A 25,547-nucleotide genomic window follows, 5' to 3' on the forward strand; every position below is an offset into this window, starting at 1 on the left:
CCCTTCACTGTGGCTTATGCTCTGTTTTGCACATGTGTGTTTCTATTTGCACACGTGTTTGCATGTGGCCTCGCCCCTTTTAAAAACGGCATGAGAGATGATGGCTCTGTTTGCTGTACAAAGAGGTTTGGTCACCACAAGGAACTTGGTCCAAGGATTGTGTGGTATGAGATTGTAGAGAAGCCAGTTTCTGTTTAGAAATCTTACACAAACCAGGACGTGTGGAAGCTTGTTTTATAACAGGGAACCTAGGTTAAAGTTTGGAAAAGGGGCCTGTTTTATAAAGACAACTTAAGTGCCCATTTGCCTTTATAAAACAGGCTCCCAGAACTGTCCTGAACATTCAGGATCTCAATATCCTCGTCCCATCCCTTCTAATTCTACCTCTGCCCCATTCCTGCAAGCTCTGCCTTAACTGCACAAGCCTTTGAACACTTATGATTTTAAAATATTTGAGGCTTGTGCAGATGAGGACAGAGCTTGCAGGGATGAGACGGGAAATTGAGATCCTGCAGGGATGGGGACAAATTTGTCCTGGTGCCATTCTTTACATCAGCAGTGTACAAATGCTCATGGAAAAATCCTGAGTGGAGTAGAACGGGTACAAGTGGATCGATTTTTCACTCCGTCAAAAATTACAAAGACTAGGGGACACTCGATGAAGTTACAGGGAAATACTTTTAAAACCAATTGGAGGAAATTTTTTTTCACTTAGAGAATAGTTAAGCTCTGGAACGCGTTGCCAGAAGATGTGGTAAGAGCGGATAGCGTAGCTGGTTTTAAGAAAGGTTTGGACAAGTTCCTGGAGGAAAAGTCTATAGTCTGTTATTGAGAAAGACACGGTCGAAGCCACTGCTTGCCCTGTATCGGTAGCATGGAGTGTTGCTACTCTTTGGGTTTTGGCCAGGTACTGGTGACCTGGATTGGCCACATTGAGAACGGGCTACTGGGCTTGATGGACCATTAGTCAGACCCAGTGAGGCTATTCTTATGTTCTTGTACTCTGTATTTTATAAAGTATGTAAAGGGAATGGGACGTGATATAATGCTTTTTCTGTGTGGTTACACAAACAAAGCGGTTTACGTATTTACACAGGTATTTATTTTGTACCTGGGCAATAAAGCATGTGCTTTCATAGCAACTCTGTCTCAGCTCCACTCAAACTATTCCCCCCCCCCAACTAGATGTACTGTTGCCATGTCCCTACATTTTATGCATGTGCCATTTTCTAAGCAGCCTTTCCACACGTAGAACATGCTTTATAAAATTACCCCCAGAAAGGGAATTGGGAGATGCTATTCCAGGGCAGCATGTGGTTCTCCCAGTCTCTGTGTACTATCTAAGAAACAGTGTTTGAAATTAACTGGCTAATTTCTCATGCCTGGGCTGAGTGCTTATCAGCTGAGGGCAGGCCCAGTGTGGGCTGGGGCATGCTATCGCCTTCAGAGGTATGGCCCTGCCTTTCCGGCTGCAGCTCTCTCCATGCTGCTGGCCTCTGTAACTACACAGCGGGGCTTAAGAGGATCCTTTCCCCGCAGTGTAATGGCAGGGCGCAGGGGACCTTTGCGTACAGGTGGCTTCCTGTCTGTGCTGCTCTGGGAGAGCCCTGGGTATGAAACAGTTCTAGAGAGAGCTGAAGTTTGCTTTCTTGGGCCTGCTGAAAGCCCGCTCTGTGCATGTCTGCCCCTGCTTGTACTCTGCTTTCCTTCGGACCCTCCCAGTTCCTCTGTTGTTGGTTTCAGCCCATCTGACTGGTTTGACCAGACTTCTGCTTTCTCCTGAGATCCTGTGCTTTATGTCCAAGGCCTGTTTTGTCTCTGACTTGGGTATCCTCTTTTCTTTATCCCTTCTCCTCTGCCTCTGCTTCCTATGGACTCACAGCTGAGCTCATCTCACTGTCTTCCCATATTTCATGTTATAAAGCAAGCACAAATCTCTTGGTCTTTGTGTTTCATACTCTCTCTCTTTTTGACTCTATTTCTGTTTGTACGTGTATGTGCATTCTAACTTTGCTTCCCCGGCGGAAGAGCTTCTGCACTCCGCATGCAACAGCACGTAAGGGAAGGGGGCAGGAGCTTCAGACCTCACCTCCTCTGGGTCCTCTAGAGCTGGGGACCCTGTTTGGGTCTGGGAAATGGGCAGAAAATCTTGCCCAGTGCCAGTTTTTTTGCAGTGATGCGAAGCTCAGATGTCCAGAGTCTGGAGACCTCTTACGGACCTTATCTTGGACTCGCGGGGAGCCGGTGTCAGCCTCAATATGTGTCTTTCCCTCAGAATTTGTTCATCGCAGATGGAGAGTATATCTTATGGACCCAACCCACATGGCGCAGCCGATGGGAGCTATGCAAGCTTCTCTGCCAGGGCCCTCCCTGGTGGAAGTCCCTGTCCTGGACCCAGTGCCCCTGTCCTCATGGACCCCAGACTGCCTTAACTGGCACGCTGATACCATGGATACTGCATCCACCCTGGATGACATTAATATCATTTGCGGAATGGCTAGCCAATTGGTCTCTGAGATCCCTGATGTGGGTGATGAACCTGTCTGTCTGTCGGCTGTTTAAATCAGCCTCTGTCCACTATTTTATAGCAGATGCCATTAAGGAACTGAAGTTGGAGGCTCAACCCTCCACATAGAAACATGATGGCAGATAAAGGCCAAATGGCCCATCTAGTCTGTCCATCCGCAGTAACCATTATCTCTTTCTCTCTCCGAGAGATCCCACGTGCCTATCCCAGACCCTTTTGAATTCAGACACAGTCTCTGTCTCCACCACCTCTTCTGAGAGACTGTTCCATGCATCTACCACCCTTTCTGTAAAAAAGTATTTCCTTAGATTACTTCAGAGCCTTTCACCTCTTAACTTCATCCTATTGCCCTCTCATTGCAGAGTTTCCTTTCAAATTAAAGAGACTTGACTCGTGCGCATTTACATTATGTAATAATAATAATTTATTTTTATATAGCGCCAAACCATCAGTTCTCCTAGGACAAGCAGGATGAGTCAGCCACATATGGGTGTTGTCCCAACACCTCCCAATTTGCGGATAAGCTCTCCAATAGCTCAGAGAGATTTTTTTTTTTTTTTTTCTCTCTGAGCACGTGCAGTGCCCGGGTCCCACTGGGCATGCCCGAGCCCTACACATTTCCCCCTGCTTCCCCCTAATCCCCAGTCTTTAGTTTCCGCCCGTTCCCATCGGTCGGATTTTTCTACAGCTCTCCATTACAACTTTTCTACTCATCAACTTGAAGATGCCTGAATCATCTAAAGAAACAACTGGGATGCAGGAGGAGGATGAATACACTGGATCCTCATGAATTGTGTGCCCACTGATTGGATCCAGCGCTCGAGGTTTCCGTGTGGCTTGCATTGTGCGCACATGTCACCACGTGCACGCAAGCTAAGGAAGAGGGCACTGAGAAACTTCATGAAGAGAAGTGAGGCCCGAGAATCTTCCTCCAGCAGCCATCCTCATTGGAGCGTAGCAGCGGGGGATCCACAGACGAATCCGGTGAGGAGCCTCCAGGACATCCTGGCTCAGTCAACCCCCCCCCCCCCCCCCCCCGACTGCAACTTGCCCGGTCGAGAAATCTCTCCCGGAGGTCCTGCATGCTGTCGCTAGCCGCCAGCCCCTGCAGGAAGCCGATAGGAGTCTCACCAGACCGAGAGATCTCTCCAGGAGTTCCTGCATGTTGCTGCTTACAGCCAGGCATGAAGAGAAGTGAGGCCCGAGAATCTTCCTCCAGCAGCCATCCTCATCAGAATGCAGCAGCGGGGGATCCACAAGCTACAGTGGCAAGGAGCCTCCAGGATGCCCTGGCTCAGCTAATCCCCCCGCCTGCACTTGGCCCGGTAGAGAAATATCTCCCGGAGTCCCTGCATGTTGCCGCTTAGAACCAGCCTCTGCAGAGCAGCCGATAGGAGTCTCGCCAGACCGAGAGATCTCTCCAGGAATCCCTGCATGTTGCCACCTACAGCCATCCTCTGCAGGGCAGCCGATAGGAGTCTTGCATGCTGCTGCGTAAATCCACAGCCTCTGCAAGCAACAGATCGGGGCTTTCACCCTCCAGACGGCATGCTGCCTCTTACAGCCAGCCTCTGCAGGGAGCCGATTGGGGTTCAAAGGTAAGTCCTATCTGCTTGTTTTTGGAAAACCTCTGATAATCTGTTGCAGCCCCGAGGGCTCTGCCCCACCCTCCTCCCAATCTGAATTTAAGGAGAAAATCTCCCATGCTTCTTTCCCTTGGAGGGGACCTGCAGACCTCTCCCCCCAGTAGGAGACATGCTGCCCCAGAGTTCAGCTTATAAAGGACATGCTGAAAAAAAACAACAACTCGATGTTTCTTTCCCTCTTGGGGTCCTGCAGAGTCTACAATTCACACCTTTCCCACCCTGCCCCCTCCCCCTCTCATGTTGGGAACAAGGAGTCTGCCTTTCTCAGCAGGGTGCTGATATCTTCAGAGATGCGGCATGTCAGACCATGCCTCTCCAAAGGTGGGGGTTTGAAACTCCTCAGTCTAAAAAGCTGTTTGCTCTTCATAAAACCTAGGCAGAGTGCTTTTCCAGCTAGTATGAGGGACTCTGTACTATTCATGATTTCTATAGCACTGAAAGACATATGCAGCGCTGTACAGTTTAATATACAATAGGCAGTACAGCAGCAGAAGCCCACTCAAGAGGCATTATCACTCCTCTTTCTCTGCCTCCAGGCACAGTGGGAAACGCAGCCAGGAGCACTGGCACAGATGAAGGGGTGCATCCTGCCCCTTCTCTGCAGGCTCTCCCCCCCTCTCAAGAAGGACAGAGAAGGGCGGTGGGGTACATGGAGCCACACAACCAGTCAAGTGGAGCAGCACATGAACCTGCGAACCACCAGGGGTGTGACCAGCAGCCACAGTTAATCCTCCTGCTGACCCACTCCTCTCTCAGCGGGCTACATTCCCCACTATGTCCCCCTTTAGAGGGAGCCACGCACAACAACATGGCGCAGTTCAGCGGCATGCCATGCACCCAAGCAACGGAGGAACAAGCTACACACCAGCCTCCAGCCACGCCCCGAGTCACCACCCACAAAAATAAATAAATATTTACTAAAAAAAACACAAAAAACCCACAAACGAGGACTCACCCCAAGTCCCTCCAGAAACTCACAGCCTTTCTCAAGATCCACGTGGGTGGACAACAAGTACCCAAGACAGAGTACTACAAGGCCTGAACTACCAGTACCAGTACTTCACGCACGCAGTGGCGATTCCAGTCCACAAGAACCTCCTGGACTGCAGAGACAAGATTTGGCTGACTCCCTCCTCAGGGCAACCAACATCAAGGAGACTGGGATTGAAGTACCAGATCTTTCCAGCCCAGGGATTCGACAACCTGCAGCAGCCATACATGGACATTGCGGTAGCTTAAGAGAAACAGGGCAGCACGACCTCCCCTCCAACCCCCGTCAGGGAAGGACCTGAAAAACCCTGGTTTCCACGGGGAAAAAGACCTTCGAGGGCGCAATGCTGAGCGCACGAATTGCTGCGCTCCAGTTCCAGATGCGGCTTTATCAGGAGGCCAGTGAGAGGAAATAAATAAATAAAATAAAATAGAGACTCCAGCTCACAACTGAGCCAGTCCACACTGGCAGCAATCTGTGCCCCAGCGCTCGCAACAGTAACATAACCGCTACGCAAACAAGCACCGCCCTAGGGGCAAGGGCATCCAAGGGCAGCCCTCTCCCCAAGACAAAAACAGAACCTTGATCACCCTCCGGCCCAGCATGATCAGATTGTCTGCGAAGGCTTGGTCCAGGATCACCAACGACCAGTGGGCCCTCAGCATCATCAAGCAGGGATTCCGAATTCGTCTCCACTCCCGCCCCCCCCCCCCGAGTGGGCGGGGCACCCTCCATCTGACGACCCAACTTTCCTGCAGCAAGGAGAGGACCTGCTTCGGCAGAATCAATAGAGGCGGTGACGAACAGAGGAGATCACCAAGGGGTTTCTACTCCAGGAACCCCCGCGTCACCATGGACAAGGACAACGCTCGTTCCTGGATCTCTGTAAGCTCAACAGATGCATACACAAGGTCCAGACGCACTCTCTGGGTACAGTCTTGGCCCTGTTACAGCCCGAGTATTGGCTAGTATCCCATGCACCCAGCCCACAGGAGGCATCGTCGCTTCTAAAGCCAAGACAGACGCCTCCAGTACAAGGTCCTGCCCCTTGGACTCTCAACGGCTCCAAGAGCGTTCACAAAGTGCGTGGCAGTGGCACATCCTCGCCTTCAAGGGGTGCGCATCCTATCTTATCTCGACAGCTGGCAGCCCCGTCAACCACCATAACCCTCCTCCAAGAACTGGGGTTCCTCATCAACTACATGAAATCCCACCTGATACCCACCCAGGGGATATCGTTCATCTGGGCAGTCATCAACACCACGCAGACCAAGGCCGTCCTACGGGACTACCAGATCGACGCCATGACATCCCTGGCCCAGTGCATCCCTGCCAGCAGCTCATCATCAGCACGCTCCGGTCTTTGTTGTGCAGCACACCAGACTACTCATGTGATCCCTGAAAGGGCACCTCAGACGTCACTGGGATCAGTGTACCCAACCTCTGACTACCCACCTACTGGAGCTCAGGGCCTTAGGGAATGCCCTCGAAACCTTCAAACAGGCAGGGCAGTCCTCACCCAAACAGAAAACCAGGTGGCCTTGCACTATATCAACAAACAGGGAGGGACAGGGTCAACCTCGCTATGCAAGGAAGCTTGCCACATGTGGGAGTTTTCCAACTCCATTCAATGCCCCATCCAGACAACTTACCTCCTGTGGGAGCAGAACGACCTGGCAGAAAGACTCAGCCACCAGCTGGATCCCGATGAGTGGTGTCTCAACCCAGCGGCGATGAAGAAGATCTTCAGCACCTGGGGCACACTGAGCATCGACCTGTTTGCAACCGAACCGAACTCAAAATACTCGACCTTCTGCGCAAAGAGATCAACCCATTGCCGTCTCAACCCCGACGGTCTGTCTGTGAGTTGGAACACCCTAAGTCCTGCAGAAGATTCTTCAGGACAGAGCAACAGTGATCATGATTGCCCTGTTCGGGCTCCTGCAACCATGGTTCCCGTTCTGGCAAGGGATAGCGGTTCACCCACCTCTCCCCGCTCCCGATCAGTGCAGTTCTCATTACACAACGCGGGAACCTTACCCTCCACCACGACCTGCGTTCCTTAGCCCTGACCGCATGGATGATGAGAGGATGAACCTACCACAAGACATGGAGCACACTCTTATGGCAGCCAGAAGACCTTCAACCAGAAAACGCTATGGGTTGAAAGGGAGAAGGTTCCGCTACCAGTGCACAGACACGCAGCGAGACCCCTACAACTGCCCCATACCGGACATCCTGCAGTACATACTGAGCTTATCTCAGGGGGACCTAAAACCCACTTCCATCAAGGTCCACCTAAGTGCAATCACGGCATACCACGCTGGCCTAGACAGCAAACCAGTGTCGAGGCATCCAGTAATCACAAAATTTCATGAAGGGACTGTCCAATCTGCACCCACCGGCCAGACCACTACCGCCCGGATGGGACCTCAACTTGGTGCCGCATCATCTCACCTCGACCCCTTCAAACCTTTGGGGGAGGCAGATCCCGTATTCCTGGCTGGGAAAACCCTGACCATCGTGTCTACCGACACACTCCCTCATGAGAACAGGGTGGTACCCAGAACCCACCCCCGATTCTTGCCGAAGGTGGCTTCAGCGTGCCTCCCGGCACTCTACATCTCCCCACAGGGAGGCACACTGCCACCTCAGCAACACCTCCTGGACTGTGTGCGGACCCTGACTATGCAGCAGATTAGACAAGCCTCAATTGTTCGTCTCCTACGACCAAAACAGACCAGGACTTCCGGCCACCAAACGCAGGCGCTCGCGCTGGATATAAGAGTGCATCCCCTTCACCTATAGAAAAGCGCAGCATCAACCGCAGGTGGGAGCCAACGCCCACCAGCGCAGAACCATAGCCAACACAACGGCACATCTGCACCACACACCAATAGGGGACATCTGCGACGCAGCCACTTGGTCCTCCATGCACACCTTCACCAAGCACTACTGCCTCGACATAGCATTCCACGCTCCAAATGCATTCGGCCGAGCAGTCTTGGAAGTGGCTCTTCCCTCCCGGGAGGCACAGCAACCACTAGCACAGCCTTGACAAACACTGATCAAGTAGGGTGTTATAAATATCGACAAACACTGTTCAAGTAGGGTGTTATAGATATTGATTAAGTAGGTCTTCCAGCACTCCTTCCTAGACTGAATGTGGAATAGGCAAGTATGAATTCTCACATGCAAGTACGATTTGTCACTGTTGACCAGTTGGTTTCTCACTGTTCATTGATTGTCATTGACCAATTCCACTGTTCTGTGAGTTAAGTAGGTCTTCCAGCAATCCTGTCTAGACTGAATGTGGAATAGGCAAGTATGAATTCTCATATGCAAGTACGAATTGTCACTATTGACCAGTTGGTTTTCTCACTGTTCATTGATTGTCATTGACCAGTTCATTGTTCTGTGAGTATTATTGCTCAGTTAACACAGCACTTTATCTAAAACCTTGTTTCCACAACTTTACCTGCTTTGCCTGATTACCCTGCCCGGCTCGGCCTCCGCAGCCAGGCGACGGATGCACAAAGCGCTAAGGCGCAGGTCCAGTTGGTACATCCCTCGGCTAGGGAGTCACCCATATGTGGCTGACTCATCCTTCTTTTCCTAGGAGAAAGTGTAGTTACTTACCTGTAACGTAGGTTCTCCGTGGACAGCAGGATAGTCAGCCACAGAGCCCACCCGCCTCCCCATACGGCCGACCCAGCCACAGCTAGGAACATCCTGGGGATTAGGGGGAAGCAGGGGGAAATGGGTAGGGCTCGGGCATGCCCAGTGGGGCCCAGGCACTGCACGTGCTCAGAGAAAAAAAAAAAAAATCTCTCTGAGCTATTGGAGAGCTTATCTGCAAATTGGGAGGTGTTGGGACAACACCCATATGTGGCTGACTATCCTGCTGTCCACGGAGAACCTACGTTACAGGTAAGTAACTACACTTTCATGGTGGTTTACACGTAGGTATTTAAACGTCTCTATCATATCTCCACTCTCCCGCCTTTCCTCCAAAGTATACAGATAGAGATCTTTAAGTCTATCCCCATATGCCTTATGATGAAGACCACATACCATTTTAGTAGCCTTCCTCTGGACCGACCCCATCCTTTTTATATCTTTTTGAAGGTGCGGCCTCCAGAATTGTACACAATATTCTAAATGAGGTCTCACCAAAGTCGTGGCAATACTTTGACGTCGTTTTTTCTGTCATATCCAGATCTCAGCTCTGGTTACTGAGCATTGGGAGACACCAGAGAGTTCCTTTAGACCAGGGGTATCAATTGTCAGTCTTTGAGGGGCCGCAATCCAGTCGGGTTTTCAGGATTTCCCCAATGAATATGCAAGAGATCTATTAGTATACAATGAAAGCAGTGCATGCAAATAGATCTCATGCATATTCATTGGGGAAATCCTGAAAACCCAACTGGATTGCGGCCCTTGAGGACTGACATTTGACACCCCTGCAAGGCTGACTTAAGACCATGGCTAAGCTTTATCCTTTGGCGCTGGATTTTCAGCAGTTATGTGAGCAGCCAAAAGTAGATTTGGCAGTGGCTCAGGTGACCAAGCACACTGCCCTTCCGAGTGAAGGAGGAGTAATGCTGAAAGATTCTCAGGACCGCAAGGTGAACATGGTCTTGAAGAAGCTTTTTGAAGTTGCTTCTTTGACTATTAAGGCGTCAGCAGCTGACTCTTTTGCGGTGCGTGCTTGTCACCCGTCTAAGCACTACAAAGTTTTGTTTTTATTCTATTTTCTTTCCAAATAGGAATCCTTTGTGTTTATCCCACACATTTTTGAATTCTGTTACTGTTTTAATTTCTCCCATCTCCCTTGGGAGGGCATTCCAGGCATCCTCTGCTCTCTGTGAAAAAGTACTTCCTGACATTGCTTCTAAGTCAACCTCAGTTCATGTCCTCTTTTTGTACTGCGCCTCCTTCTCTGGAAAATATTTGCATATTAATACCTTTCAAATATTTAAAAAGTTTGTATTGTATCACCCCATCCCTCCTTTCTTCTAGGGTATATGCATTCGGTTCGAGTCTTTTCTCATGTCTTTTGGTCCAAGTCCCATATCATTTTTGTGACTTTTCTTTGGACGGCTTCAAATCTTTTTACATTCCTAGTGAGATAAGGCCTCAAAAACGGAACACAGTATTCCAAGTGGGGCCTCACCAGTGACTTGAACAGTCATTAACATTTCCTTTCTTCTGCTGGATATATTTCTCTCTCATACAGTCTAGCATTCCTCTGGTACAGCACCTTGCCTTGTCACATAGTGTCTGAGGATCTCAAGGCAACGAAAGAATCACCCCCCGAATCCCTCTACTGAGTTGTGCTGATCAGTCTCTCACCTCCAATCTGGTGCCTCTCCTTGGGATTTCTGCATCCCAAGTGCACCACTTTGCGCCATTTCACATTGAATTTCAACTGCCAGTCCTTAGTCCATTCTTCTAAATTTTGCAGATCTCTTCTCATGTTTACTACTCCCTCTGGGGTATCCACTTTGTAAACTTCGTGTCATCTGCAAAAAAAATCAAACCTTTTCTCCTAACTCTTCAGCAATGTGATTAAATAGGATTGGCCCCAGCACTGATCCTTGAGGCACTCCACTACTCGCCTTCCTTTCCTTCAAGCAGGTTCCAACCAATTTCCAGTCTAGTGCACCAATTTGGGTCCTAACTTCCATAATGCTCAGTTTATTCATAAGCCGCCTATGAGAAACCGTATCAAAGGCTTTGCTGAAATCCAAGTAGTTTGCATCTAGCGCATGTCATTTATCTAGTTCTCTGATCACCAGCCAAAGAAATCAATCAGATTTGTCTGACAGGATTTTCCTAAAATCATGCTGCCTCAGATCTTGCAGTCTATTAGATTCTCGAAAGTTCACTATCCCTTCCTTCAGCAGAATTTCCATTGGTTTTCCATCCACTGAAGTGTGGCTCACCTGTCCCCACTTTTGTGAAGTAGAATCACATCTTCTCTTCTCCAAGTATGTATTAAATAAATCTTAGAGGTAGTGTCAGGATTTCTGTAGGTTCCCTCAATATTCTTGGATGTATCCCATCTAGCTAGGGTTACCAGACGTCGGGTTTTGAAAAGCCTTCTCTCAATCGCGTTGGGCAGGGGGGTCTAGGGGATCCAGATTTTGCAATCCGTGTGGTCGGTGGGCATTCCTCCGATCGCCCCCATTTGCATGCTGAGCCTTGGTGAATTGGTCAGCCTGCTGCGGATCGGGCAGATTAGTGAATCTAGCCCTTAGGCTGCTAGATTTACCGTAGTTGAAAATTGGGCATACCTTTAACAGTGTTAATTTAAGAACTTGGCTTTCCCTTTCTTTTTTTTTTTATATTGGGCCCAGCCCACTTTACTGCTCCAGCTGCTGTTCCTCTTGTTTTCCCTAAGATTCTACTGAGTTTGTCTTGCTTTTTCTTTTGTGAGAAGTCTCTCAGGTTTCGGTTACCCTTGGGAAATGTGCATCTCAGGTCTTTGGATTTTGCACAGTAGAGGAGGAAATGCTTTTCTGGTTCTGTTCCTCTTGTGCTGCATGGCAGGCAGAGACTGATTTCTTGGAGTTCCAGTTCAGCTTTCGTCTGCATGTTTCTGATTCAATCGCTTATTCTGCATATACTGCATCCTTTGCATGTATGACCGAGGTCATGTATGCTGCTAATGTGTAGTTTCCGTAGCAATCCAGCTGATTCTGTTTTCCAATCTGTCTCTCCCAATAGGAGGTGACGTGATGATCTAGGGTACATTGCAGTATGCCTTCTTTTCACAGCGAGGGCTGTAGCTGTTTGAGTTCTGGGCGTTAATATGTGTTTTGTTTTTGTAACGGCAGGTTTGCTAGGGATGTGCTATATGTGAAGTTTTCTTTTCTTTTCCAGAGTTCTGTGACACTTCACAGGTAGAGGTATCATTGTACTACCCAGGTGCTGGAAAAGAGTCCAGTTTTACTCCTGGAGGGCCATATGTCTCCAGCCCTAGACCCATGTCCCAGTAGGTGTTGCTCTCCAACATCTGGAGGGCATCTGGGCTTCTCTCAGTGCTTTTCCCATGACCTCCCCTCTCCATGGACCTGTGGTCTGTGGGAGTAAGGAAGGGAGGCAAAGGAAGTCCTCTCACCCTGTTCTGCTGGGAGGGATGGAGCTGTCCGCCCCAGCTTCCGATAAAGTCTGCAGCTTGTAGTGGGGGAGGGGGCGGTCACAGTCTTTCATGCAATGATTTTGCAGATTGATCTTGCACTAGTAATAGCTTAGGAAAAGTCAAAAGAGTCTCAGGTTATTGGGGACGGGGTTGGGAGACTTATTGACATTATCAAGTCATTTTCCAGGTATTGCTGGCAATTGACATGAAGAGATCAGGAACCCACCTTGCAGTGTAAAAAAAATTCTGTATGTGGGGTGGTGCAAGAAGGAGGTTGTATGTTTAAGCACCCAGAGATATGTTCTCCTTGTCACAGAAGTACATCACTTGAGAGAACAGCAGGGAAGGAAGACTGGAGACAGAAGTGTGTATCTGATAGGGGAGGGGGTGAGAGAGAGTCTGGGATATTTTGCTGTTTCCCTTCTCCCAGGCATGGCTGCCTGACCCTCACATCTGGCAAAGGGCAATTCCCCAAGACTCGGCTCTCTGGCCTGGGGCCCAATGAGTAATTCCTGAATTGTTCCTATTTGTTGTCCCACTCTGCCTATCATGTCTCCTCCTCCTGTCCCTTCTTCAATCACAATCAGTTCTCCTCTTGCCCCATCACACAGCTTGCCTCTCACAGCTGCTTTATTTTTCTATCTTTAAAAATACAAATTCAGCATATATTAGGGACGTTCTTCTTAAAACTTCAAGTTCCAGTGTGCATTAGGGACACTGTCTAGTGACTATTGTCTCATTTTGTTAATTTTCTTCACACAACGTGCAATTAAACTCTGGAATTCGTTGCTGGAAAATGTAAAATCAGTAAGCTTGGTGGGGCTTCAAAAGGGCTTGGATAATTCCATAAAAGAGAAGTCTATAGGCTATTATTGAAATCCACTGTTTATTTCTAGGATATGCAGCATAAAATCTGTTTTACTACTTGAGATCTAGCTAGGTACTTGGAACCTGGGTTGGCCACTGTTGGAAACAGGATCTTCGGTCTGTCCCAGTATGGCAATTCTTATGTTATTTTGCCAGGCTTAGAGGGCAACCAATAGCCCTGGGCTGTCCTTTTACATTCAAGAATATTTTGTGGCTTGACAGTTTTTCCACATGTTGCAAAACTGTTCTAAATTTCAGAAGAGAAATGGCAGATAGTTTTCAGGGTTTGGTGCTAATCAGTATAATAAAATTCTGGCCTGGTCACAGGATTTGAGGTTTGCTCTTTCCTTACCTCCACCTCCCTCCATTCTCAGTCTCTCTTAGGCAAATGATCTGGTCTGTCCTCTTCCATTTATTGCTTTGTGGTTTCTGATGAAACCTTCAGAGGTAGCTGAGGTTAAAAGATGATTTGCAAGAGAACTGGATGCAGGAACATGGCACATGTCCATGGCTACAGTTAGCCATGTTCTTCAGCCCCAGTGATACAAATAAATTCCAATATATCTCTGTAGCTACTGCTGGTGAAACAGCTCTGTGGCGCTCAGTGACACAAACTCACTAAAGTTGTCCCTGTGGCTGTCTGCCTGCCACCTCAGGAGAGGTGTCGCTGTTAAGCAAGCTAAGTACACGATCTTGATGAATAAGGTGTATATTTATACAAGAAATCAAACTTACTAATTAAACCTAAAAATTAAGAAGAAAGGAAAAATGAAATAAAGTAATAACATTTAGGCACTAGTAGGGATAAACTGAAAAACCAACGGGACTAATGAGGAGTCCAGCCAGCTTGATTCGTATGACCCAGCTGGCCTTCTGAAGGCCCTGAGGTGAAACACTAGCAATCTTTCATATCCCTGCTTTTTGTACCTTTTTCTTTTTTTTGCACTGGTGATATTTATATTGTATGATTGGTGTTACATAGTCATTAGAACTTATCTCTTGTTCTGTTACATCCCTTCCGGATTCCAGACGCTAGGTTAGGGTTACCAGACATCTGGATTTCCCCAGACGGCTTTTCAAAACCCGGCACTTTGTCCGGGTTTTGAAAAGCTTCTGAGGTCAAGACAGCGGATGCAATTTGGTGACATCACGCACACATGCTCTGTCTGCATCATCGCATCCACGCAAGCGCGGATGCCGTCCCAATGCAAGAACAGATTAAGGGGCGGGGATGGGATGCGGGTGGGCCTGGGTGTGTGGTCTTGGGTCCAGATTTTCTTTTGGGGAAATCTGGTAACCCTATAATAGGTGTTCAATCCCAACCCACAATCTGGGAGTTGCAGAAATCCACAAATTTTTCTGAGCACGTACTCCACCCCCTTAGCCTGCGAGCTAGTAAACATATCCAGTTACGATTTCTGCAAGCAATCCGTGCAGAAGTCGTTTGCAGTTGCTCTGCTTCTTTTTCTTTACGGGTTTTGTTTAGTTTTGCTGTTTTTGGCACAAATTCGCTGGCGGTGGCCATCTTGGATTTTAAACATTCTTTTTTTTCTACGTTTTATTTCTGCCTCAAAACCCTCTTGATTTGATAAAAAATTGTTTAGGATGGACTTCCCAGCCCCTAATCTGTTGAATGTGAACATTGATTGTTCTGGATTGGCGCTGGACCAGTGATTGTGTACCACGGCTGTAACTTGCTGGAGGAGGGGGTGGGAGCTTTGGACTGCCTCTTCTGAGTACCCTTGGGCTGGGGAGCCGGCCTGGGTCTGTGCCTTCCAAAGAAAATCTCGCCCAGAGGCCATCCTGGAGTCTGGCGCAAAACACCTGCATTCCTAGTCTGCAGACTCTTGGCGGGGTGCATGTACCTCAGCAGAGCCCTGCCATGATTGCAGGATGGGCCTTTTCACTAGATTTTATTTGGTTCCTCTGAAAGGTGTATTCTTCAGACCCTGCTCGTTTGACGCAGCCGGCGGGTGCATCAGGTCTTTTGCGGTCTGTTGCGCCTGTGGCAGAGAGTCCTGTTCAGAAGCCCTCTTGTCTGGCTGTGGTAGACCTCGATATTGCAGTAGTTGCCATGCAGATATTATGACTCTTCTGTATCCTGCCACTTCCTTTATTTTGGATCCAGCTGATGCTTTTGCTTGGACTGGTCACCTCGGCCACCCTGTGCATCCAGATTTGGGTGTTGACCCTCTTTATTGCTGATGTTCTGAAAGAGCTCCATTTGGATTTTTCACCTTTCACTTCTCAGGCTTCAGTCATGGACTGTTCTCCTATGCCTTTTTTTCCCCATTCAGTCCACAGCTCCTTGGTCTGGTTTCAGAATAATGTGATACCCCAAAAAGCTCTTTCTGACCTTCTAATGCTATGTCTAAGCTTTATCACCAGGATCCTGATTTTCAGCAGGTTTGAACAGCCAAAGGTAGATTCCACTTGTTAATATTTTTCAGAGGAAACCAGTTCAAGAATTACTTACGTTGCTGGGGATCCTCCCTTATGCCCCCTTGTCATGGATTTGTCCAGGTATGTTGCTTAGCTTTGGAACTTACCTGGATATGTTTGCTAGCTCTCAGGCTAAGGGGGTGGAGCATGTGCTCAGAAAAATTTGTGGATTTCTGCAACTCCCAGATTGCGGGTTGAGATTGAATACCTAGCGTAAGGAATCCTATAGGGACTAACAGAAAGAAGATTATCGAAGGTATAAACCTAATCTTCCATTAGTCTCCCTTTCTACTCAAATTGTAAGCTCTGTGGAACAGGAAGCCATCACCTGCTTGACTTGTCCTGCTTTGGTTTCCTGTCTTAGTTTCCCTTGTACGATGCTGAGGCTGCTTGTGGTGCTTTGTAATCACCCCCACCCCTCTCTCTGTATTAGGCCCATGCCTTGTGCCTGATCTCACCCTGCTTCCTGTCTCTTCTCCCTTGCAGGAGGTGGATGTGGTGGACATCAGCTCCATTCGGGACACGCGGACAGGGCGGTATGCCAAGATCCCCAAGGTAAGAGAGACATCCAGCAGTGAGGACGGAGGCGGGGCCTGGCTACTGGAGTCGGTGTTAACTTTAGCCATGTTGAAATAGCAGTTTCTCTGTCAGCTTCTATTGTGGTTGGGGAGTATGGGGGGTCAGAAGAGGGCATATGGGAACACAGGAAGATGTGGATAGTGACTTTTTGTCTTAACCTGTCTACTGATCCCTTAGATTATATACATTTGATTCTCAGGCCAATGCAGAAAGGCTTCCAATAGAGCCTTGTACCGACATCTGAGTATGTGGCTTCCACCATGAGCCATGAATAAAGCTGATGACAAGCTAATTTTTTTTTTTTCATTAATTCTTCAAATATTACACCAGAGTCAAAAACAGTGAAACATTATACTTAGTAACAAAGAATATAAATAAAGAAAATAAATTACTACAAAATGCTCCCTTAATTAACCCATAAGCAGGGGGAAACCAAAGAGAGTAAACCAGAGCAAGTTAGTAAATAAAAGGAAAATATATTCTCTTAGGCTTCTGCAGCTGGAGTCATGGTTGTTGGCAGTTATCCAGGTCTCACCGTGTCCGGGTAGGGAGAACTGACATTTCAGCCATCATGCAGTGGCTTTCTTCAGGGTGTGCTGTGAGGTCCCACTTAATTCAAATTTGTGACCAGGGGGCCAGGAAGTGATGTCAGAGGGAAAGCCAACGCCGGCATGAGCAGCAGGCTGGAAAAGCTAGGGGGGGGGGGAAGGGAGGGCACGACTGTGGCGTGAGAGGTGGAGAAGAAGCAGGGGGTGCGGAAGGAGCAGGGGGCAGCGAGGATGGCACAGGGGTTGGGAGCACCACCGCCCCGGGTGCTTCCTACTCTCGCTATTCCTCTGCCCATTATATATAAAGACAAAGTACAGGCATCGCAGCACACTCTAAAGAAAGCCACAGCATGATGGCTGAAACGTCAGTTCTCCCTACCCAGATGCGGCGAGACCTGGACAACTGCGACATTTAAAAGGAAAATACACTAGGAAATGCAGCAAAAGGCTGGTATAAAATTAAAAAATAACCCAGCTAATCAGCAGATCATAGTCCAATTAAAACAATTTAAGATCTTTCCTTTAGCAGACCCTTGATTTTCAAAAACAACCACATGTTTACATGGATATCTAAGAGGAAATTTAGCATCCCTTTCCAATAAGTTCTGACAATACAAAATAATTTGTTGCTTTTAGTTTATGTCCATCTTGAAATGTCCAGAAAAAAATATTTATTTATTTTAGGTATTTATATACCGTCTATCTAAGCGGTTTACAATCGGGTACCCAAGCATTTTCCCTATATGTCCCGGTGGGCTTACAATCTATCTAACGTACCTGGGACAAGGGAGGATTGAGTGACTTGCTCAGGGTTACAAGGTATCTTTCCACCAAGAAAATTAGTTTGATGACAAAAAAGAGACAAAGCAAAACCTCTTTATCTTGTAGAAAGGCAAAAGAAACTTAACAGAGTTGCTCTAGAGCAGTGGTTCTCAACCTGTTGTGACACACCTGACAAGAAAGCGTTCATGTACGTGATGCCTTGAACACTAAAATTCACTGCTGAGCAAAGCACACCTGAATATTTCATTGTTTAACTGTAAGCTTAGTTTCAAATGCAAAAGGCGTATGAGCCTTAAACCAGTAGGTTATTCACTTCTACTTGCAAGTTTGTGCAGAAGGCATTATCTACATTTTTCAGCTTTGCCTCCCCTATCTCTGCACTGTGCTGTACTTCTCAGTTTCTCCTTCCACACGCAAGCTGAAGGTGTCTTTCTGATCTGATCTGCTCTGATTTTGAATTGCTATTTTTGGGCTTTTTGGTCTCGAATTAGATGCTTCTCGGTGCTACAGAAGTCCTCAGCTTTCCTGGGGCAGCTTTGCCTGGGTGAACATACGGACTCTCACTGTCAGAGGTCTGTAGTTGGGAGGGCATCCCTTTTTCAGATCACCTATCCAGCTAGCCTGCACTGACACTTTTGGTGGCTTGGGAACAGTTTTCCTGGTAATGAGGCTCACTCCAGGTCTTTACCGTAGCTTGAGTACAGTCTGTGTGGTATCCATGTCGGTCCTGAGGACTTTATTGATTGCTGGCTGCATTCCCAGGCTTTCACACAGTCTGACTGACAGCCCAAAGAAACAAGCATCTGGAGTTTTTTTTAATATGTTTGTCTGAGGCAGTAGTCTTTTCCAATAGAGAATGACACGGAGACAAATTTTTCCCCATCCCCGCGGGAACTAATTTTCCCGTTCTGTCCCCACAAGCTCTGTCTCTAGCCCTGCCCCATTCATGCAACCTCCATGCCCATCGGCACAAGCCTCAAACACTTTAAAATCATAAGTGTTCGAGGCTTGTGCTGTTAATGCAGAGTTTACAGGAATGGGGCAGGGATAGAGACAGCGACAAAAATCATGGGGACGGGGAAATTGAGTTCCTGCATGGATGAGTACAAATTTGTCCTCGTGTCATTCTCTATTCTCCATCTTCCAGCTGCTGTTTCAGCTGCAGAAGGCACAGTACCAGCAAAACTGTGAGTACAGCCTATTGTAGTCTATGGGAGACATTGGAGGGTCTTTTAATTGCATTTTGGGGGGTTTCTGAGCCTTGAATTTAGATCCCCTACCTCGAGAAACTCGTTCCCAGAATTTTTTGAACTTTTATATAGCTCTCTGGGGCCATTTTTTGTTGCTAAAATGCTGCCTTGGCGGCCAGTTTGGATTTTTCAATCTGATTTTAAAAGCCTCTATCTGCTTCAGTTTTTATTAAAATCATTAGAGATGGACACCTCAGGCTGTTTTACTGCTGATTCATGTCAGATTTGCACTGGCTGGCCGGCTGAAGAGTGTCCTTGTTCCTAGGGTGATGGGAGTCGTAGGTGGCTTGTCTTATGGGAAACAAATCCCCCCTGGAACCCTTGTATAGTGACTCGGCATCTTCGGCGAAGCGCAGACACCTCTGAGCCCATGGGAGACAAGAATAGTCCCTAGAGGTATCCCTTGGTCATTCTGTTCAGGGATTTACTCCTGATTTTGTCAGGCTTATGCTCAAAACCTAAACTAAACCTTACGCTTAAATACCGCATCTTCTGTATAAAGATAGAGCTCGGCACAGTTTACAGAAAATTAAAAAGAATAAATGCAGAATATGTGGGCTATTGGGGCCCTTCTATGCCATCTGTGATCATGCCAGTTGTTGCACATGGGGGTCTTCCCTCACAGAGCATGGTTTCCCTCAACAGTTTCTCTTCAGGAACCGGTTGTTCAGTCGGAGAAGGTCTGGGGTGATTGGTGGTCAGAAACTGTGCCTTTAGGCTCTCATAATGATTCTTCAGTTTGGAGGATTCAGGGTCTCAGGCTGGGGCCACTAGTTAGTTAGGATTTAAAAAAGGTTTGGATAATCTTATTTGTAGGATAAGCAGCATAAAATCTGTTTTACAACTTGGGATCTAGCTAGGTACTTGGGACCTGGGTTGTCCACTGTTGGAAACAGAATACTGGGCTTAATGGACCTTTTTGTCTGTCCCAGTACGGCAATTCTTATGCTCTTATGTATCTGTGATGGCCCTGGACCAGGAGGAGGACCTGATGGTGTGCCATATTTTTAAGCTGGCGTTTTTGTTGGAGGACATTACAGAATCCTTGCGGGTACTGAAGCTTGAACTCCCGCAGACCTCCACTGCTTAGCATTCTGTCATAAGCAGCTCTAAGCCTCAGACCACCTTTTTTTCTTCACTTACAGATATTATAGTGATGTTAATGGAGCACTGGGTGATTCCAGAAGGTCCCTTGCAGGTTGCCAGGACTATGACAGAACTGTATCCGCTGGCTCCTGATTTCCAAGAGCTGTTTGTCCCGCCTAAAGTGGATTCATGGGTAGCACAGGTTACCAAATAGAGAATGACACGGGGAGCGATCCCCGCAGGCAGCTGCGGCGTGGCTGCGGTTTGGCTGCGGGTTATGGAGACTCCAAAGCCAAATCGCCGCAGACACGGGGACAAAAGTTTTCACCGCCCGCAAAAACGGTGAAAAGATTTGTCCCCGCAGGCCAATGTGCCCCCTTCTAGGAACCGCTATTTACCTGTGTTTCACCGTGCTCCTCTTTTGTCAGATCAACCCTTCCTGCCAATAGAACCCCCCCCCCCCCCCCCCCGACGATCGCCGGCAGGAAGGTGCTCAGCCCTTCATGCCGACAGAACCAGCCCTCCCCAACGATCGCGGCAGGAGGGTACCCATCCCCTCCTGCCTACCCCAACAGCCCCCCCGACGATCGCAGCAGGAGGATATCCAACCCCTCCTGCCAGCTCCCCAACAGCCCCCCTATGATCACTGGTAGGAGGGTGCCCAACCCCTCCTGCCGACCCCCCCAACGGCCCCCTATATCGCCAATAGGAGGGTGCCCAACCCCTCCTGCCGGACCCTCCCCCAACAAACACCGCCATCCCGAAACACCACCCTTAGTCTTACTTTCCAAGTTGGACCGGACAGCTCCTCGCTCGTCTGGCCAGCAGGCCTGCCTCCGTCCAAATGAGGCGGGCCCGCCCCTCCCCTCCCCTGCCTAACCCACAGGATCCTAGGGCCTGATTGGCCCAAGCACCTAAGGCCCCTCCTATAGCGGGAGTGGCTTTAGGTGCCTAGACCAATCAGGCCCTAGGATCCTGTGGGTTTGGCAGGGTAGGGGCGGGCCCGCCTCATTTGGACGGAGGCAAGCCTGCTGGCCATACGTGTGAGGAGCCGTCCGGTCCAACTTGGAAAGTAAGACTAAGGGGGTTCCGGGGTGGGAGGGTTCGTTGGGGGGGGTCCAGCAGGAGGGGTTGGGTACCCTCCTGCCGGCAATCTTAGGGGAGGCCATTGGGAGGACCGGCAGGAGGGGTTGGGTACCCTTCTGCTGCGATTGTCGGGAGGGCCGTTGGGGGGGGTCTACAGGAGGGGTTGGGTGCCCTCCTGCCGTGATCGCTGGGGGGAGGGGAGACTTGCATGTAGGCTAACATTGTAAGCATTTAAAGTACATGTCGTGTTTGTTTTTGCATTGCTAGCCCCAGGGGTGGTGGAAGATTAGTGATTGAAAAATTGTATGAAAAATAACTATTTTAAATTTAGTGATCAAAATGTGTCAGTTTTGAGAATTTATATTAATTAATTTTTTCTCTGCGTGTTTTGTTTTTGTATAGTTATTAACTAATATTTAACTAAGTTTTAAAGTTTTAAAGAATGTTTCCTTTATACGTAAATAAAGAAAAGTATATAAAATCGTACCCGTTTGAGGCTTTTATGTATGCAGCGGTGACGGTGACGGGGCGGTGAATGGGGTTGCAGTGGCGGTGACGGGGCGGTGAATGGGGTGGCAGTGGCGGTGACGGGGCGGTGAAGGGAATGGCGGTGACGGGGCGGTGCAGAGGATGGTGAGACGGGGACGGGGCGGTGACGGGGACCAATTTTTTCACCGTGTCATTCTCTATTACCAAACTTACTTCTTTACCTAGTGAAGATGGAGTAATTGTAAAGGATGCGCAAAACCAGAGGATGGATTTAGTCTTCAAAAGACAATCTGAGGCCTTGGCTCTGGGGCTGAAGGCGGCAGCAGTGTGCTTTGCTGCATGTTTTTGTCATATCATCCTGTGTCAGGCTCGGACTGCAGAGGAGGACGTCTACCCCAAGTTGTTAATTTCAGGGGTGGATTATGTAGCGGATGCTCTCTATGATGTGTTTAAAGTCATGAGCAAAGTTTCTGCATATTCTATCTCTGCTGTGGATCAGGCAATAGGTGGGAGACTCTGCTTCCAAGACTACTTTGAGTAGGCTACCTTTCAAGGGCCACATGCTTTTTGGCCAGGGGGTGGATGATCTTACACCCAAGGTGGCAGATCATTGCTCTAAGTCTCTGCCAGGCAGTAGACCACGTACCCCTGAGGGGACGGGTCATGGTGCTTTTTCATGGTTCTCAACTGTTTCATCAGTACTCGGCAAGGTCCTCTGCCCAGAGATTGTTTCAGAGTTTTTGGCAGAGGTTTAGAGGCTCCAGGCAAGCTCAACCATCAGGCTCCCACCCCGCAGCAGCCTCCGAGAAGTTACAATGCCTGAAAATATTATGTTTTTAAATGTGCAATTTTATATCCAGCTGAATCGTCATTAATTAGAATTCCAGGCAGGCTACAAGCAACATATTGCTAAATGGACATCTCAGAAACAATCTAATTCTGTATGTAACACCATTACTAAGCTATTTTATCATAACTCCAGCAGTGTTGTGGTATTCCTTGACTTTAGTTCATATATCGTAGCTCGTGTATTGTACCATCATTACTGAAGTTAATGTTCATATTTTCATCAAAGCTACTCATGTAAACTGCTCTGAATTGACTTCATAGTCATTAGTTAGTGGTATAGAAGCTTTAAATAAACAATAAAGAATTCTGTATAGAGTTAAACATATTACAAAGAATTATACATGCTATAAAGAATCATATATGCTACATTAAGTTATCAAATTGTGCATACAGTCTGAGGTAATATATCAAAGATAGCAGCTGACCATAACATTGTCTTTATTTCGGGTGACTTGTATTATTAATCTGAGTCTCTGGTAGGGATTTCTTTAAAAAAAAAAACAAAAAACCCACTGGCTCCCTATTCCTCACAGAATAACCTATAAAATCATACTTTAAACATTCAAAACACTCTGTAACAACCAGCCAGAATTCTTAAACTATTTTCTAATTCCCTACACCCCAGCTAGAACACTGCGATCACAATCACAAAATCTTTTAATGGTTCAATCTTTTCATATTATTAGCACTTGTCAAGGGATTGGAGAATTTGAGCTACAAAGAGCGCCTTATGAAATTGGGACTGTTTACCCTCAAGCAGAGAAGACTGAGAGGGGATCTAATAGAGACTTTTAAATTAATAAAGGGATTTGATAAAATGGACCAAGAAGAAGCTTTACTAACTTTTTCGGAGGTGACACGGACAAGAGGTCACGGACTGAAACTGAGAGGCAGCAGGTTCAGGACGAATGTCAGGAAGTTCTTTTTCGCACAGCGAGTGCTGGGAATTTGGAGTGCTCTCCCGGAGGATGTTGTGACAGAGATTACTGTTCTGGGATTCAAGCGCAAGTTGGATGCATACCTTCTTGCAAATCATATTGAGGGCTACGGTATATTTGGGTCTCCAATCAGAAGCACCTAAATGGGCCGCCGCGTGTGCGGATCACCGGACTGGATGGACCTCGGTCTGATCCGGTGAAGGCTTTTCTTATGTTCTTATGTTCTTATGTTCTTACTACATAAACAACAGACTTCTCTGTCTCAGTCCCATCTCTTTGGAACTCATTACACCTGGAACTAAGGAATGAACCCATGCTAAATCATTTCAAAGGAAAACTAAAAACGTTTCTTTTTATAGATGCATTCAACCTCTGACACACTTACCTTATGAAACATCTTCATTTCTGCTTTGGTTATCAGATGGGATCTCCCTTCCTTTTGTATTTCCCCTAAATGGCTCTCTTTCCTATTTTATAATGTAATTCTTTACCTTAATCCTATTATTCCAGTAGGTCCTGTATGTTATAATGTATGTTACCCCATTTTATTATGTACAAACCGCTTAGAAGACTGATAGGCGTTATACAAAATTTTATTAAACTTGAAACCTCACAACTATAGAAAAATAGACAAATATAGTGCAAAATATAGACAGAAGATATAAATTCTCAAAATTGACACATTTCGATCACTAAATTGAAAATAAAATCATTTTTCCTACCTTTGATGTCAGGTGATTTCATGAATCTCTGTCTGCACTTCTTTCTGACTGTGCATCCAATATTTCTTTCTTTCTGCCTCCTGCATGCTTCCTCTTCTCTGGACCTCATTCCCTTCCCCAACCAATATCTCTCTCTGTCCCTCCATGAGTGCAACTTTTCTTCCTCTCTCCTTCACCCCCATTGGCAACATGTCTCCCTCTCTGTCTCTCACTGTCCATCTGTCTTTCTCTCATTCCCTCCCTTGCTGCAAAAGGAGTGGGGAAAGAGAGAGAGAGAGAGAGATCCAGGGTGCATCTCTCCCACCCCTCTACTGCCATATCTAACATTTCTCTCTCTCTCATCCCCCGGATCATATGCAGCATTTTTCATCACTGCCCACTAGCCCCTTGCCCATTTCTCCTTCTTTCACCCCTCTCCATCACCATGCCACATCTCTCCTTCCATCACTATGTCCCAACATTCCTCCTCTTTGCATCCCCTTTAATTTGTCCCTCTGTTCCCTCTCCACCACCATATGCAACATTTCTCCCTCTCATCCTTCTCTTCCCCATGCATCTCTACCTCAATTCTCTCTCTCTCTCTCTATGCCCAACAATTTTCCTCTTTCTTCCTTTCCCCATGTGCACCATCTCTTTCCCTCTCACTCACACACTCATGGCCAACAATTCTCCCAAGTTAATGCTTGCATCTTGTACAGTGCTCTGCAGTCTTTTCTTGTCTTGTTTTCACCATTTTATACTGCAGACTTATTGGATTTTGTTCTTTTTGTCCAAAATTTGAAAAAAAGAGTACCCTATATACACAGATATAAACTGAACCAAATATAAACTGAGGTGACCTTTCCCTCCCCCCCCAAAAAAAAAATGGAGGAAAAAAGGTTAACTCAGATATAAACCAAGATTAGAAATTTGGGTGATCCTGGTGAGAAAGTCTACAAAGAGTAGACATCCTTGCCACAAGATATTTCAAAGGAATTTCTATCATAAACTAACAATACTTCTTTCAGTTCCTTGGGAAGTCAGAGGGGTGCTGCTACCTGGCAGTCAACTTCCAGGATGAAGGAGCCAGAGCACTTTCAGAGTGGAATGCAGTGTTCTTCCTGATCTTGAATTTGAACAAAACTTTGAAGTATGCTGTTGAATCTGTAACTAGAAAGTCTGATATGAGAAATTCCCCAAACATTAAAGATAACTCAGAGATCATTCTCATACAAGTCCCATTTGGACGAGTCTAAAAAGTCTAAATCATTCAGTTGCACAGAGGGGAAGCAGCATATCAATATCCACTAGCATGCCAAAATGATTTTAAAAAGTCAGACACAACACAAATTGTTCCTCCCTGAATACAATGAAAGAGCTTTCTCCATATTGGAGGTGCTGTACACCTGGAACCTCAGAGACCCTGTCAGAAAATTTATATACCAGGACTTTGATGAATCATGCTCCTAACAGCAAGGTTTGTGGTTTATAATAATAATCTCTGTCCTTCACATTTACTTCTCCTACCGTAGTACTTGAATTGTGCAACAGAGAGCTCCCTTCTTGACTTAAACTGCCTATACAGTATGTGTTGTATCTTATATCTCGATATGCATTC

At 47.2% G+C, this 25,547-nt stretch overlaps 1 protein-coding gene across 1 annotated transcript in view; it reads left to right on the top strand.

The window, feature by feature from the left end:
* PLCB3 (phospholipase C beta 3) overlaps positions 1 to 25,547 on the top strand; it is a 121,793-nt gene that overhangs the window by 35,340 nt on the left and 60,906 nt on the right. The window contains exon 3 of the mRNA XM_033953599.1: positions 16,107 to 16,175. Within this exon, the coding sequence (XP_033809490.1) occupies positions 16,107 to 16,175 (69 nt within the window). The remainder of the gene's footprint in view (positions 1 to 16,106; positions 16,176 to 25,547) is intronic.

This window comes from Geotrypetes seraphini, chromosome 8, assembly GCF_902459505.1.
Source record: "Geotrypetes seraphini chromosome 8, aGeoSer1.1, whole genome shotgun sequence".
In the NCBI taxonomy this organism is placed as follows: domain Eukaryota; kingdom Metazoa; phylum Chordata; class Amphibia; order Gymnophiona; family Dermophiidae; genus Geotrypetes; species Geotrypetes seraphini.